At 38.1% G+C, this 13,485-nt stretch overlaps 3 protein-coding genes across 12 annotated transcripts in view; all 3 read right to left on the bottom strand.

The window, feature by feature from the left end:
* The window catches only part of rassf3 (Ras association domain family member 3), a 40,429-nt gene extending 39,695 nt beyond the window's left edge, over nucleotides 1-734 (bottom strand). Inside the window, exon 1 of the mRNA XM_067427150.1 lies at nucleotides 103-734. Coding sequence (XP_067283251.1) covers nucleotides 103-532 — 430 coding nt within the window. The 5' untranslated portion in view covers nucleotides 533-734. The remainder of the gene's footprint in view (nucleotides 1-102) is intronic.
* Nucleotides 735-1,222: 488 nt separating this feature from the next.
* On the bottom strand, nucleotides 1,223-6,095 carry LOC137049817 (apoptosis facilitator Bcl-2-like protein 14). The gene is made up of 6 exons (XM_067428522.1): nucleotides 5,976-6,095; nucleotides 4,278-4,549; nucleotides 4,052-4,162; nucleotides 3,901-3,959; nucleotides 1,779-2,051; nucleotides 1,223-1,691 (listed from the first exon to the last, which is right to left on the bottom strand). Coding segments are annotated over exons 1-6 (750 nt in total). The 5' UTR covers nucleotides 5,978-6,095; the 3' UTR covers nucleotides 1,223-1,658.
* Nucleotides 6,096-6,474: 379 nt separating this feature from the next.
* dgki (diacylglycerol kinase, iota) overlaps nucleotides 6,475-13,485 on the bottom strand; it is a 57,187-nt gene continuing 50,176 nt past the window's right edge. For all 10 annotated transcript variants that reach the window (XM_067428521.1, XM_067428514.1, XM_067428515.1 and 7 more), the window contains 8 exons: nucleotides 11,870-11,910; nucleotides 11,662-11,786; nucleotides 11,533-11,558; nucleotides 11,303-11,340; nucleotides 10,956-11,076; nucleotides 8,781-8,817; nucleotides 8,590-8,689; nucleotides 6,475-7,941 (listed from right to left, as the gene is read on the bottom strand). In XM_067428521.1, the coding sequence (XP_067284622.1) occupies nucleotides 7,825-7,941; nucleotides 8,590-8,689; nucleotides 8,781-8,817; nucleotides 10,956-11,076; nucleotides 11,303-11,340; nucleotides 11,533-11,558; nucleotides 11,662-11,786; nucleotides 11,870-11,910 (605 nt within the window). In that variant the 3' untranslated portion in view covers nucleotides 6,475-7,824. The remainder of the gene's footprint in view (nucleotides 7,942-8,589; nucleotides 8,690-8,780; nucleotides 8,818-10,955; nucleotides 11,077-11,302; nucleotides 11,341-11,532; nucleotides 11,559-11,661; nucleotides 11,787-11,869; nucleotides 11,911-13,485) is intronic.

The following is a 13,485-nucleotide window of genomic DNA, read 5'->3' as shown; positions in this document are numbered from 1 at the left end:
ATTAATTTATAATAATAAAAATAATTGTTTGAAATTGATTAGCCTACCTCTCTATATTCTACTAATAGTCAAATCTGCAGAAGGGTAATATAAAGTTCTCACCTGTGCATGTCAAGCCATCTTGAAAGATGTATGAGCAACACACATCGCACCAAGCGAACGTCGCGTCCTCACAAAACGAGTGTCCTTCTCCTCTCTCCACTTTTACGCGCGGGTCGAATATCGTCCTCACATCTGGGGGTTTGAAGCCCCTTTTTCTAGACCGCTGTCCGGCTCCTCCGTTCTCCGCCACTTTCGGCAGCGCGTCGCTTTTCACGGGGATCGGAGAGACGCGTGGCCTTTGGGGTGATGGAGCTCTCCTCACCGCCTTCACCTTCGGGATGCGCAATTTGGATTTGATTTTAGGTGAGTTCTTCTCCATCGGGATAACTTCTTCCACCCGAGAGGTTGGTAGTCGGTTCAGCTGCGGCTCCGCTGGCGGCGTCTCGACGGCAGAGTGGCGCGGTGGCGAGTACTTCCTACTGTGATGCATCCTGCCAGCGTTACCAAGTGCGCCAGTGGAAACACAGAAACACCTGTAGATCTGAGATGCCCGATCGCGGAGCTTTGCGATAAGACATTTCTCAGGCTTTGAGAGAAATTCGCCGAAGTTCTCTAAGACGGAGAACTGGTGCTTAAGCAGGTAAGGGTAAGACAGGTGCACCGAGCGCGTGTCATGTTTCAGCAAGATGCGTGTGCGCGCACTTGCGCAGACACCCACAGTTATTAGATCAATTCAGAAGCAAGATTATAGTTACTACTAAATACTAGTACTAAAACTAGAACCATCAAATAAAATGTAGCTGAAATAAAACTTAAACCTACTACAACTTCATTTAGACGAACATGATGCATTATATGTAATAACTATACAGACATTAATAAATAAAAAATGACAAAAACTACTAAAACGTGAATAAAAACTACATTTAATTTAAATAATATTTAAACCCTGAGGTTAATCAATGACTTTTCACTGATAAAAAAAAAATCTTTATATGGCTAAAAATATGCATACACCGTTTTCTGATAAACAGGTTTTTCTATTCCAGTCATACCTGTTAAGCATTTGTTCTCAGAAATTACTGGACGCTTATTAATTAGAGATGTTTTTATAATGTCAAATAGTGTAGTAAAGAAAACAGACAAAAAGACAGATTCAAAAAATGACAAAAATACAATATTACAGATATCAAAATTGTTTATTATAACATTGAAAAAATAGATTTAGGCACAACATTTTTCATATCTTAATGGCAATTGCATTCTATAGACTAAAGTAAATAAATATCTGAAATGCATTCATTTCAAAACAAATAACAATTTGGATGCCTCATTACATAAATGAAAACAATGACAGGAATGATCCACCCTCACTTTTAATGCATAAAGTTGAGGCAGTATCCATAGCACTCTTAATGACGTTTGGTGTACATACAGTACATTTGTATTTGGCTCAACATAAGATTTCCTCTTTTTTGGCCTTAGTTGTTCAGAGGACCTAGTAAAAAATAAAAAATAAATCCCTGCAGTACACTGGAAAAGCTATTTCTCCAGTGAATAAAGTGTCCGTGCCCCTGAGAAAGACGTCTGCGATGCGAGGACAACATCTCGTCAGCTCACTGGACCTCCTCGTCATCTTCAACTTCTCCCTGTGAGAGAGAACATGGCAGTGATTAAAGATTCATCCTGTTATCAGGCCAGATGTCATTGCTCTGAATAATTATACCGTCACTTACATTGCCTACATGCATGTTTCTGCTAATCCACTTGGAGTATTTTTCCTGTAGATACTTGGCACCGAAGCCCATGACACGGTTCATCGGATGGTAGGTGACACCATAGAGTTGACTGGTGGCTTCACAAATCAGAGCCACGTCAACTTTCTGGTCTTTCTGTTCTGTTGCCAGGTCTGTAGCAATACTCCTACAGAAAGCATCCATCACTTTCTTGAAGAAGCCATACTTGAAAGAAGATTGCAGGGCTTCATGCAAGGCTTTGTCTGCCTTAATCTGCAGAAAATATTTGGCGATGAGAAATACTCACACAGAACAACCACAAACACTGACAACTGAAGCTGAGGGCTGCATACACAGAGAAACACTCAGAACTAAATGAGATCATTAACGTTAATATGATCAAATCAAACACAATGGCAACCGATGAACTGAGACAGCGGAAACTGAACCAGGAACATTTTTTATGTATTTTCTTTCAAATAAGAAAATATTTCATTTGATCAATATCTGAAAAAGTATGTTACTAAGCAAACGCCGATCATGTGATGTGATTTGGTTTGTAAAACTCTGTATGCTTTCGATACAATGTCTTACACTGACCGCTCCAAGACGAAACACATCTATTTTGTTCCATGTCAGATATTTTAAACATATTATGGAAAATATCCTCTTAATTTTTTACAATATTTTATCTCCAGTGACCTGTTGTCAAGGGGTATATTAATTGCCCATTAACTATGTTTGGTACATCATTGTGGTTTGCAATATTTTTATGATTTTATTGCAAATGTGAGGTTAACCTAATCAAGAAAAATAACATTGGGTTGGCCAGAGAAGACCTGTCAATGGTGAAATTGTCAACTTTGTTACAAAATGACTTGTATTAACTTTGTTACTGTCAACTATTTCAGAATAAAACAGTTGTCAGAATACACAGAGCATCGCAGTTTGTTGTGTATGGGGCTGTATAACCACAGACCAGTCAGGGTGCCCATGCTGACCCCTGTCCACTGCCGAAAGTGCCAACAGTGGGCACGTGAGCATCAGAACTGCAAGAAGGTGGCCTGGTCTGATGAATCACGTTTTCTTTTACATCACGTGGATGGCCGGTGCGTGTGTGTTGCTTACCAGGGAACACATGGCAGGATGCACTATGGGAAGAAGGCAAGCCAGCGGAGGCAGTGTGATGCTTTGGGCAATGTTCTGCTGGGAAACCTTGGGTCCTGCACCATTTCATGAAAATGATATTCCATCTTTCAGCAGGATAATGCTCCTGCCACAGAGCAATGGTACAGGAATGGTTTGAAGAGCACAACAGCGAGTTTTTGAGGTGTTGACTTGGCCTCCAAATTCCCCAGATCTCAATCCAATTGAGCATCTGTGGGATGTGCCGTAACAAACAAGTCCAATGGATGGAGCCCCCACCTTGCAACTAATAGGACTTAAAGGATCTGCTGCTAACATCTTGGCGCCAGATACCCTAGCACACCTTCAGCGGTCTAGTGGAGTCCTTGCCTCGATGGGTCAGAGATGAACAATATTAGGAAGGTGGTCATAATGTGTATGCTTGATCGGTGTATGGCAGAATAAACACAAAAAACTGAATATTTGTGTCGCTGAATGTGTAGCACTTATTCTGTATATGAAGTGGCATATAGTTTTTCAGTAACATAGTTGACAAACTCACCATCCCTTTTTTAAAATGGTGTTTAAAGATTATAAGCTTTGCAACTTGCAGATATGTTACACTGATAAAACTAACTGTTCAGTGTAAACTAAAACCAATAGTTTTTGAGAAATCGTATTGTTTTTACTATTTTTTCTGATGTGAAATGTACCCTAAATTATAGAATGACTAAAAATTACTTATATTGTTTAGTTCAATACAAATTATATTAACAGCACAGTTAAAAACTATTATCTTAAAACAATGACATAGATTTAAATTTGTATTATTAATGTTGTCTGCAGACTTTTGGAATCAACTGTTTACTATGTCAGTAATGGGATAGAAAAACTAAGTACTACAAAAATGGGCACAGAAGTGCAGGTGAGTGTGTTTGCAGAGACACCTGGTGGTCAGGTTTAACATCTCATCATTAAATGACATCATTCCACTGACCTTTTCAGACAGCTCATCGCCGTGAACTCTCAGGAGCTCCGCAATCCTTTGCACAACATCTGCAGAGACACAACTCAATTAAACACCTCTGTGACAGCTAAAACTTAGATCAGATACAGAAATCAAAGGAGAAGACTGAGCCTGAACTCACCATCACTATCCGATTCTATTTCACATGGAGTGAAGTGCATGGAGTCTGAGATCTTTGTCAATTCACTGACCATGCTTTCCATCTCATCCACTTTCACAATTGAATCTGAATCTGAGAGAAGAAATGACATCAAATCGATATTATGCTAGAATCTCCAGTCTCACTTAATTGAAAATGTTTTATAAAAAATGCACATTTGAAGATAAATGTTATCTTTCACTCTCACCTAGCACTGCTGGCTGTTTTTCGTGTGTATCATCTGTCTTGGGTTTAATGCATTTTGTAAAGAAAGAGAATCTGAGTCTCTTCTTTCTGTGTTTTCCCTTTTCTTTACTGATTTTTTCAGACGGCTCTGCTGAAGAGGGCTCTCTCTCTGGGATGTCCTGCTGCAGACGGGTGTCCGTGGGTCGTCTCTTGCGGGTATAGGCCATAAGGAGTCTGAACTCCAGACTGTCCGCCGCAGGAATCTGGACATCCCCATTGCTCTGCCCCTGATCCCTGGTGAGTTATCAACACTTCATCAAAACACTGAGATCAGCAAGTTAAGTTTAACCTAATCTTTATAGGTGCACTCAGTATAATGCTCATTTACTGAGCAGTATTAAAGGCATAGTTCACCCAAAAATCATAATTTACTCACCCACAAGTTCTAAACCTGTATAAATGTCTCCCTTTGAAAAATATATATACATATTCTAAATGCTGAATAAATAAGCTTTCCATTGATTTGTATGATTTGTTAGGATAAGACAATATTTGACAATCTGGAATTTGAGGGTGCAAAAAAATATCTAAATATTGAGAAAATCGCCTTTAAAGTTGTCCAAATAAAAATATCTTTATGGAACATGATATTTACATAATATCCTAATGATTATCAATAATTTTGACCCATACAATATATTGTTGGCTATTGCCACAAATATACATATGCCACTTATGACTGGTTCTGTGGTCTCGGGTCACATGTGGGTAACCAAACAGTTCATGAACCCATAGTATTTTTTCCCCATACTGTATAAGTCAATGGGGACCAGCAACTGTTTGGTTTCCAACATTCTTCAATATATCTTCTTTTGTGTTCAACAGAACAACTCGAGGGTGAGTAAATGACAGATTTCTTTTTTTTTTCAACTGTCCCTTTAATACTTGAGTAACCACATTAAGTACTGTAAAACTGATTTTTATTGGCTACTGATATGAATGGAGTCATCGACTCATGTGGATATACAGCTTTTACACATTTTTCAAATTCCTATTCCTTTATTTATCTGTAAAACTTTTCATGAGGAAACATGACTGAGTACAACTTTAAAAAATACAAACCAGGGACTTAATTTAACTTTTAACATTTTTAAATAAGTTTAAATTCCACTAAAACATAAACAACCAGAAGCTTAATTTACCCATTTGAGGTTAAGTTGAAATTTCATTAAACGTAAAGAGTAAGTATTATAACTTTAACATTGTTGGCAAAAATGATCTAAAACAAGCATTGGAAGTCTCGAGCTTAAGCGTATTATTTGACCGTGGATATTTATTTAACGTACATTTAATTTAATAATCAAGTGATTTCATCTACGTTTAATCACGAAACGGACATATTTACGGTAGAGTTCGTTATTTACAATGAACTCGCCGTCACTGCGTAACGTTAAATAGAGTGACTTGTCCGGGCATGTTCGCCAAACTTCCACATGAACTTAAGGCGCTTGTTTCCCGTCTACTTTAGACATTTCCATTAAGTTTAGACACAAATCACACGCATGACAAAATGCCAAAACCAAATCGACGAAACTGACTGAAGTCACGGAAGTGTGATCTAAATACCCATAGTGATCTTTAAGAAAAACAGTATTCTGACAACAGTCACTATTAAGATTTTCTCTATGTGAATAAATATAATGAAAGTTAAAACACTTACATGACTCGTTGTTTACAGCCAGTTATGAAATGCGGGAGCAGAGCGAGAGCTCAGGCTTTTAAAAACACGGAGGCGGAGGCGGAGCCACTGACAGCATAGACGTCTATATGATGACAATGATGACTGCCACACTGAGTCACACTCTCTGGTCGCTCACACACTCAATGAATCAACCGCGAGTCAACACAATTCATTTAATCGAATCATTGATTTTCCTCTAAAAACTCTGCAGATTGACATGTTTTTTATTTTATTTATTATCTTAGCTCTTTGTATACTATAAATAGTGCTTGATTCATTGGCTAAGGGTAGAGGGCTACAAAAAAAAACCCTCTCCTTTTTGGGTGAACTATCCCTAAAAGAGACCATAAACAGTCTATTATCAGTGTAAATAGAATGTGAAAAGTTGTCCGTTTGCACATACTGCAGTACAGCATTGAGGACAATAAAGAGGGAAAGAAAGATAAATGTCCATACTTGGGGTAAGTTGAGTCAAGGATACAGACAATGCATGTAATTTATTTTTTAGAGTAGTTTCTGTAACATCTGACTTCCTATTAAACACACAAAACACTGGTGCTTTCCATCCGACTGCCCTTTAATGAGAAAACATTCCCAGTTTTTTTTTTTTTGAGATTGTGCAACGTGATATCTGTCACATCCCCACCATGTCTACTCACCTCGTGACCTCATACACACCTAAAATAGATATTTGGAAATTAGAAAAAAAACTAAAACATTCAAGTATAGTCCCATCTTTTAAAATACTTAAAAAAAACTAAAATACAACCACTGAACAATTTTCATATAACTTTAACAAAAAAGAAGAAAAAAAGAAAAGAAGAAGAGATAATGCCTTTTCATTACATAATCACTGAGGGGTAGAAACATCCAGAGAGGTAACAAAATTCCATGCACAATAATGTGTTAAAATCTCAACTGATAATACAAGATAACACAGCCGATCTGTCGTATCTCACAAAGGCTCAGCGCGATCCTACAGGCAGCCGTTTTCATGCATTTCCCTCGTGAGTGATTTGACATGGTACAGGACTAAGGACATGGTACAACTCGCGTCAGTGTCTTTCTTGCGTTCGTTTGGTTTAGTCTTTCTTCTCGCAGGTCAGCGTTGTCCAACGCAACCTCATAATGGAGCCAAAAATCAGCTGCCATCAATGGAGAAAAACGCATCCCGTTCCTTTGCTTGTCTTGAAACATTAATGTAATGTAATATTAAATAGATAAATGCACAAATGTCATCCATTCATATTGCATTGAAAATGGCTCAGATGTTTTCTCGTTGTCGTAAGATAATTTCACAATCACGCCACTGTAACGGCACACAAACAAATCAGAAGGAAACAGATTGTGTACATTTCCGATCATCAGCCTCTTGAGTTTAAAATATCTGTGAAGTCTCTCTGGAAGATCCTCTTTCAAACAAACTCAGAACCAATGACCAGAAGATGTTTTCCCATCTGTGTGTCTTTGGCACACAACATGATGCTTGAAAGCACGTCTTTTGTGTCTCTAAACCTAACCGGCGATTCACCAAAACCCAATCCATCTTTGAATAAATAGTTATAATAAATAAGAGCAATAAATAAACGCTAGGTCAGAGCCTACAATTAAAAAAAAAAAAAAACCCACAGCGACATCAGTGGAAAACAACAGCTAGACAGATTCCTGTTCACTGAGGACTTTCTCAGGCCGAGGCGCTCTCGATACACCTCTCTTTCTCTTCCCTCCTTCAAGCTCTCTCGTTCGAGTGTGAGCAGACGCGTGGAGGAGTGCTGATGGCCACTCTCTGTGGGTGAAAATCTTCCTAACACTAAGAGCGTGAGCCCGTTCATACAGCCGTCTCCAGATCCTCGTGTGCCTCGGGCTCAGCTACCGGCTGGCTTTCCATGAGGGACGCCAACTCGGAGTTCCCGGCGTCCAGGGCACAATCCTTGGGAGTTTTTCCCTGAAAGGAGAATTGCAAACGTGTGACATAGCTGTGCTTATACACTAGAACTATTTATTGCAGAGAGAAAAAGAGCTGTGCCGGTAAACTTGACAACAGTAGCACCGGCGGTGGCCAACCAAAACAAATATTTTTTTTGTATGTGAATGCTGTTTTACATGAATATTACCTCAGGATTGAAGCACAAAGCTTTATTTACAAAAGAAAAAAATAGGCTAGCAATTAAATGTTACTTCACAGCCATGGAAACACATGGATTCATGCCAAATGCTTTGTCAGCTTTTTTATTCTGTTTTGCAATCTAATCACCCAATTTTTCGGTGAATTTTAACAATAGACCTACTCCATTTTTATTCCACTGGACATGGATATCTCGTTTCTTTTCCTAAATCTTCACTTACGTCTCACCCATTTTTGCAGGGAATTATAAACGTTTCTTTCTTTCGTTGCTTACATTAGGTCTTTTATACCTATTCACATCATTTACCGTGGTAAAGTAGAAAAAACACTGTAGGACAGATACCTTTTTACTTCAGATTCTATTTAACACAGTTTGTGCTTGTTATCAGACTGGGTAAGAGGGTCAAGTTTAAAAACTGCCATGTCACAGCCCTAGAGCACTAATCAGAAACACAAGTAGATTCTCACCAGGAAGTTGGTTTTACTATGGGAAGCCCCAGCCTCCAGCAGACGCATGCATACCTCACGGTGCTGCTGGGAAGCTGCTTTGTGCAATGCTGTGTCACCTCTGAAAAAAAAAACAAAAAAAACACTAGGACATATGACAACTAATAATAGCTGTTCACACAAAATAAATAGATCAATCCACAACTACATACGTGTCTCTCTCAGTTAAGTCCAACATCAGCTTTGACCCTGAAAGAAACAGAATTTGGATATCAAACTCCATGCGTTGTATATATATATATATATATATATATATATATATATATATATATATATATATATATGTATTCTACAGGGCTTGAATCTCATTGGTTGACGAACATTCTAAGGTATGCAATTATTTTCAGGGAAACGCAGGGCAAAAGTATATCATAAAGTATATTTCCAAGCAGGTCTTGCTCTGCCGATTTTATCAGTACAATAGTTAAAAATGTAAAAGAGTTTTCTCAGTAGTGATGTAACTGCGGCTCTTTTTTTGGAACAGGTAAGCTAGATTCACTATTTGTAGAGACGCTGCTGTCGAACACTATTGAGAGACGCACAGACTCTGGGAAATCATACATACTTGATAACTCTCTCTCTCTCTCTGTCTCTAAAAACTGCATTAGTCTGCTCTCAGTGGATCAAGCCTCTGTTACTAGCTCTAAAATGAGTTTGCGTAAGGAATTAGTCCTACACACAAGAGCGTTTTAAGGACAAATACCTAAACATTTCTTAAAATAGGTCATCTGAAACTATTTTTGAGGTTTGGTGACCATAGCATAAGCAGAATAACTGACTCCGTGCTTATTGAATTATTAGAAAAATTAGGGGGTAATGCATTTTCCAAATAATTCAACGGCCTGTCTTCAATTATTTCTATACAGTTGGAGTTCTGTTTTATTCTGGTTTGTGTTTTTTTTATTTCCCAGGCGTTTTTTTGTTGTCGTCGTGTTCTATGAAGCATGTGGTTCGTGTTTTTACTGGACACATGATACGATTGTGATCGCTGGCCATGTCATCTTCTATTGTCTCAGGCCTTACTGTAATCTGAATGATTATAAAGAGTATTCACTGACGTCACTTTCCCGCCGGAACACGTTCCCCAGCCGGACCGAGTGGCAAAAGAGCCTAGCGCATGAATGGATATAAATGTGAGTGAAACAAACGATTATCACTAAAGTCTGCTCTTCATATAGTGTTCCATTAAACTTACCCAACATCCAGTGACCCGTGGATACTGACATGCAGACAGTAATTGAATTTCCTGACATTTATATATTTATATTCAGTGGAGGGGAAAAAAATTAAGCAAATTTGCCTGTGAACGCTTTATATAAATTACAGTATAGGTAGGTCTAAATCCAGGTGATATATATTGTCATATTATCCAGAACTGAAAGGCAGTGTGTATTTAAAAACATTCAATCTTACAGAAGAATATAAGATGGTAAATATTTAACTGATGAGTTGTCAATAAAATATATAATAGTACAATATACAAGGTATAATTTTACCCCAAATTCAACATATTTGTTTTCCCCAGCAATTACGCCAAAAAACAATGCTGCCAGTCTTTTTGCCACTCCAGCTGATGGTGATGTCACATGCATACCTTCAATTGGTTTATTTTCCCCACAAGTCCTTCCTCATTACCTGGTATGTTTGCTCTCTCTATTTATTCTTCGTGTTTGCAGTCCTGTGCTTGATTGTCGACGTATGCACCCCTTGTGTCTGCCCTGCCATATCTAGTCCTGTCATTCCCAGACTTGTGCCTCGCTGGTTAGTTTTGTTTGTTTCTATTTTATAATGTAAAATAAAGTCCTTTAAAACTTGCCTCGTTCTTTACCTTTAAACCTGATATATGTGTGTGTGTGTGTGTGTGTGTGTGTGTGTGTGTGTGTGTGTGTCAGGTTTAAAGGTAAAGAATGAAGTGAGTTTAATTGGGCTTTATTTTACATTATAAAAAGTATTTAAAACATATTTAGAAATGTCAATTAACATCTAGAAACATACATTTTTTTATATATATATATTCATATAATATAAATTATTTTATATTTTTTCCCCCAAAATATTTTTCAAATGTAAAGATGTCACATGTGCTTGTAAAATTGTGCTTGTACTTTCTTATAAAAAAAAAAGAAGAAAAAAAAAAACATTTAAAATGATTTAGAAATGGATATTTACTCTTTACTGGCTTTGGGTTTAGTTCTCTCAGATGTGATGATATCTCAAATGGAAAAAAAACTCCCTTCCCTCCCAGTTAAGCATATCCAAATGAACGTTGAACTTTGAGCATGCAAGCACAGGAGGGTGCATTTCTAGGTTATCGCCCCGACACTCACCGTGGTCTAAAATGAAACTCACAACCTCCGTGTGACCGTGTTGGGCGGCCAAGTGCAGAGCGGTGCAGCCCATAGAGTCCCGCACCAAAAGACTGACCCCGCTGCCGCAGGAACCAGACATCTGTAACACGGGACAGATTATGAGTCAACAGCATGTGAGCGAGCACGGTTTCTTTGAATTAGACAACAAACACTCGTTTGCCACAGAAATTTTACTGGTTGCGCAAGTTATAGTGCATCATGTGGTACTGTGCACCACCCTGATGAGTCATGTGGGATAACAGGCACTTCTAGAACACTCTTTCACTTTCGTTTCAGTAAAACACTGATCAGATAAGAAAACTCACCGCAGACAGGTCTCCTTTAACAGCAGCTGTCAACAGAGCTGGAAGAAAAGATGGTTACTAGTAATAGTCATGCATAAGGTATAGCACGTACCTATCAATTATAACATAACTTTGGAATTTCTAGATGCCACCAATGACAGGAAAACCTCCCTTAGTTTAACTTCTAAACAGTCCAGACCTGTTTATTATCTCTCCACCACTTCAAATAAATACTCTTGTTTGTACTGTACCTTGTTCGTCTGAGGTCAGGGGAACACTGCAATAAGGAAACGAGAGCAAAAAAACAGTGGTAAGATTTGCGTATGCATTTGCACAGAGCAGTGAGGTATAAAACTAAAAGGAACGATCGATTATATCACCTGGAACTGGGTTCCACCACCACATCTGGCATTCCAGGAGCTCGGACCTGGCTCACCGCTGGGCCCTCGTGGTCCAGGATGAAAACCTCATCCTGGCATATTTCAGTCACAAAGTGGAGATGCTCCTGCATGTACACACATTACAAGTGCACATTATGCAGCTTCCACTATAATTTTCTATACATATTATAACACTGTATTATCATACCTGAGCTTTGTCTATGCGATAAAAGCGGTCGGCTGATGTAGCTGGAAACATAATGTAGAGTGAAGTGATGATTATTACATACTTTATTGAAGTACACAAATCAAAACACTCATTCCTGTGTTACTGTGGAGGTCATAAAACTCCAGTGGGCGAGAGAGTTATGCCTGGTTTAGACTACACTATATTTTTGTCTGTTACGATATAGTCACTGTGTCAGATTATGCGATTTTGACTCCTAAAATCTTGTCGTGTCCTGGACTACAAACATGTCAGACTACACGTTGCTAACGTTACTCGACCAATCATCGCTTGTTGTCACAGCGTGCGTGATGTCACTGACTTTCAGAAACGGGAGTGTAAACAAACGATGTCTGAAGCGGCGTGTTTTGGCTGTTTTATGTTTAGAAAAGCGCAAAAATAGAAAGAAAACCCAACAAAAGACATGTTCCTGGCTTCCTGGAAGAGGACATTATGGGCTGTCAATTCTCCAAAGAGAACTTGAGGTCAAATATTGTTCTTTTTATATTAAATATTTAGTTATTAGCCAGTAGTAAAAGCTTGCCACCACAACGTATTTGTAGAACATCTATTAAGCTTACATTCCAGTAACGTTACTCACTGGGTTGCTGAAGAGCTTCCGCTATCGTTTATGGAGGACCAAATTACTCAAAATGAAATGATTAAATAAATAATGAATTCAATGAAACAACAATTAAATGTACCAGTTTATTCTGAAATAAAAAAATAAATAATTAAATCATGTATTTATTAATTTAATAATTAAATAATTAATTTAATTAAATATCAAATAATTAATTAAATAAATAAATGTATTTATTTTGTAAAATTACATGAAATTGTTTAATATATTTCACAATCACCTCTTCCACACACACCATTGCTATGTTTAAAAATCTATTTTTTCATTATTTAATGTGCTTTTTCAAAAAGACGTTTTTCATAATGTATGCTGCATTTACGAATGATGCCTATTTGACGAATCATGCATTTCCAAAGCACCATTTACCATTTCTGTTGTGACGTCGTGAACTATCGCAGACGCGGATTCGGTTGTCGTATACTATGACACACTATACGAGATGAAACGATCGATTCTTGCGTCCCGACGTCCATTATCGTTTACGAATCCCTACGACACCTTACGTCACACAGATCGTGCCAAATTCAGGCTAATATCGTGTAGTCTGAACCAGGCATTAGATAGCTTTTATTCAGCTAGCATTAATGTTGGAAATGAGCTGAGACGCTTTGCTTGCTACGGATTACCCAAAGTTGAACATTCTTCAACTCTCGGTGACCAGTAAAAAGCGGCCAGCTTTTAAAAGCTTTTATAGCATTAAAAACACGCTCAGCGCCTCGTTACGCTCCTGCCGTTGGGAAAATACGCTTTGGTGGACTCACGACCTTAGTGCTTGGTCACACTTGGTTTGCTTCAAATGAACTCTGGTGCGACTGCTCTAGTCATGGTTCACTTAGCATTCACACGGTCATTTTTAACACAGAACTTAAGGATACGAAACAAAAATAACGCTTTTTATTACATATATTTTGCGATGAAACTTCATCCAAAACAATGAGCTCTGGGCTAATTGCGC

Source organism: Pseudorasbora parva, chromosome 20 (assembly GCF_024679245.1).
Source record: "Pseudorasbora parva isolate DD20220531a chromosome 20, ASM2467924v1, whole genome shotgun sequence".
Lineage (NCBI taxonomy): Eukaryota > Metazoa > Chordata > Actinopteri > Cypriniformes > Gobionidae > Pseudorasbora > Pseudorasbora parva.
This window is presented reverse-complemented; position numbering and strand designations above follow the sequence as displayed.

Coding starts and splice junctions, on each gene's coding strand:
- LOC137049817 (XM_067428522.1), bottom strand. Junction 3,960..4,051: donor AATAGAATCGGATAGTGATG/GTGAGTTCAGGC, acceptor GTGTCTCTGCAG/ATGTTGTGCAAAGGATTGCG. Junction 2,052..3,900: donor GCGATGAGCTGTCTGAAAAG/GTCAGTGGAATG, acceptor TATTTTCTGCAG/ATTAAGGCAGACAAAGCCTT.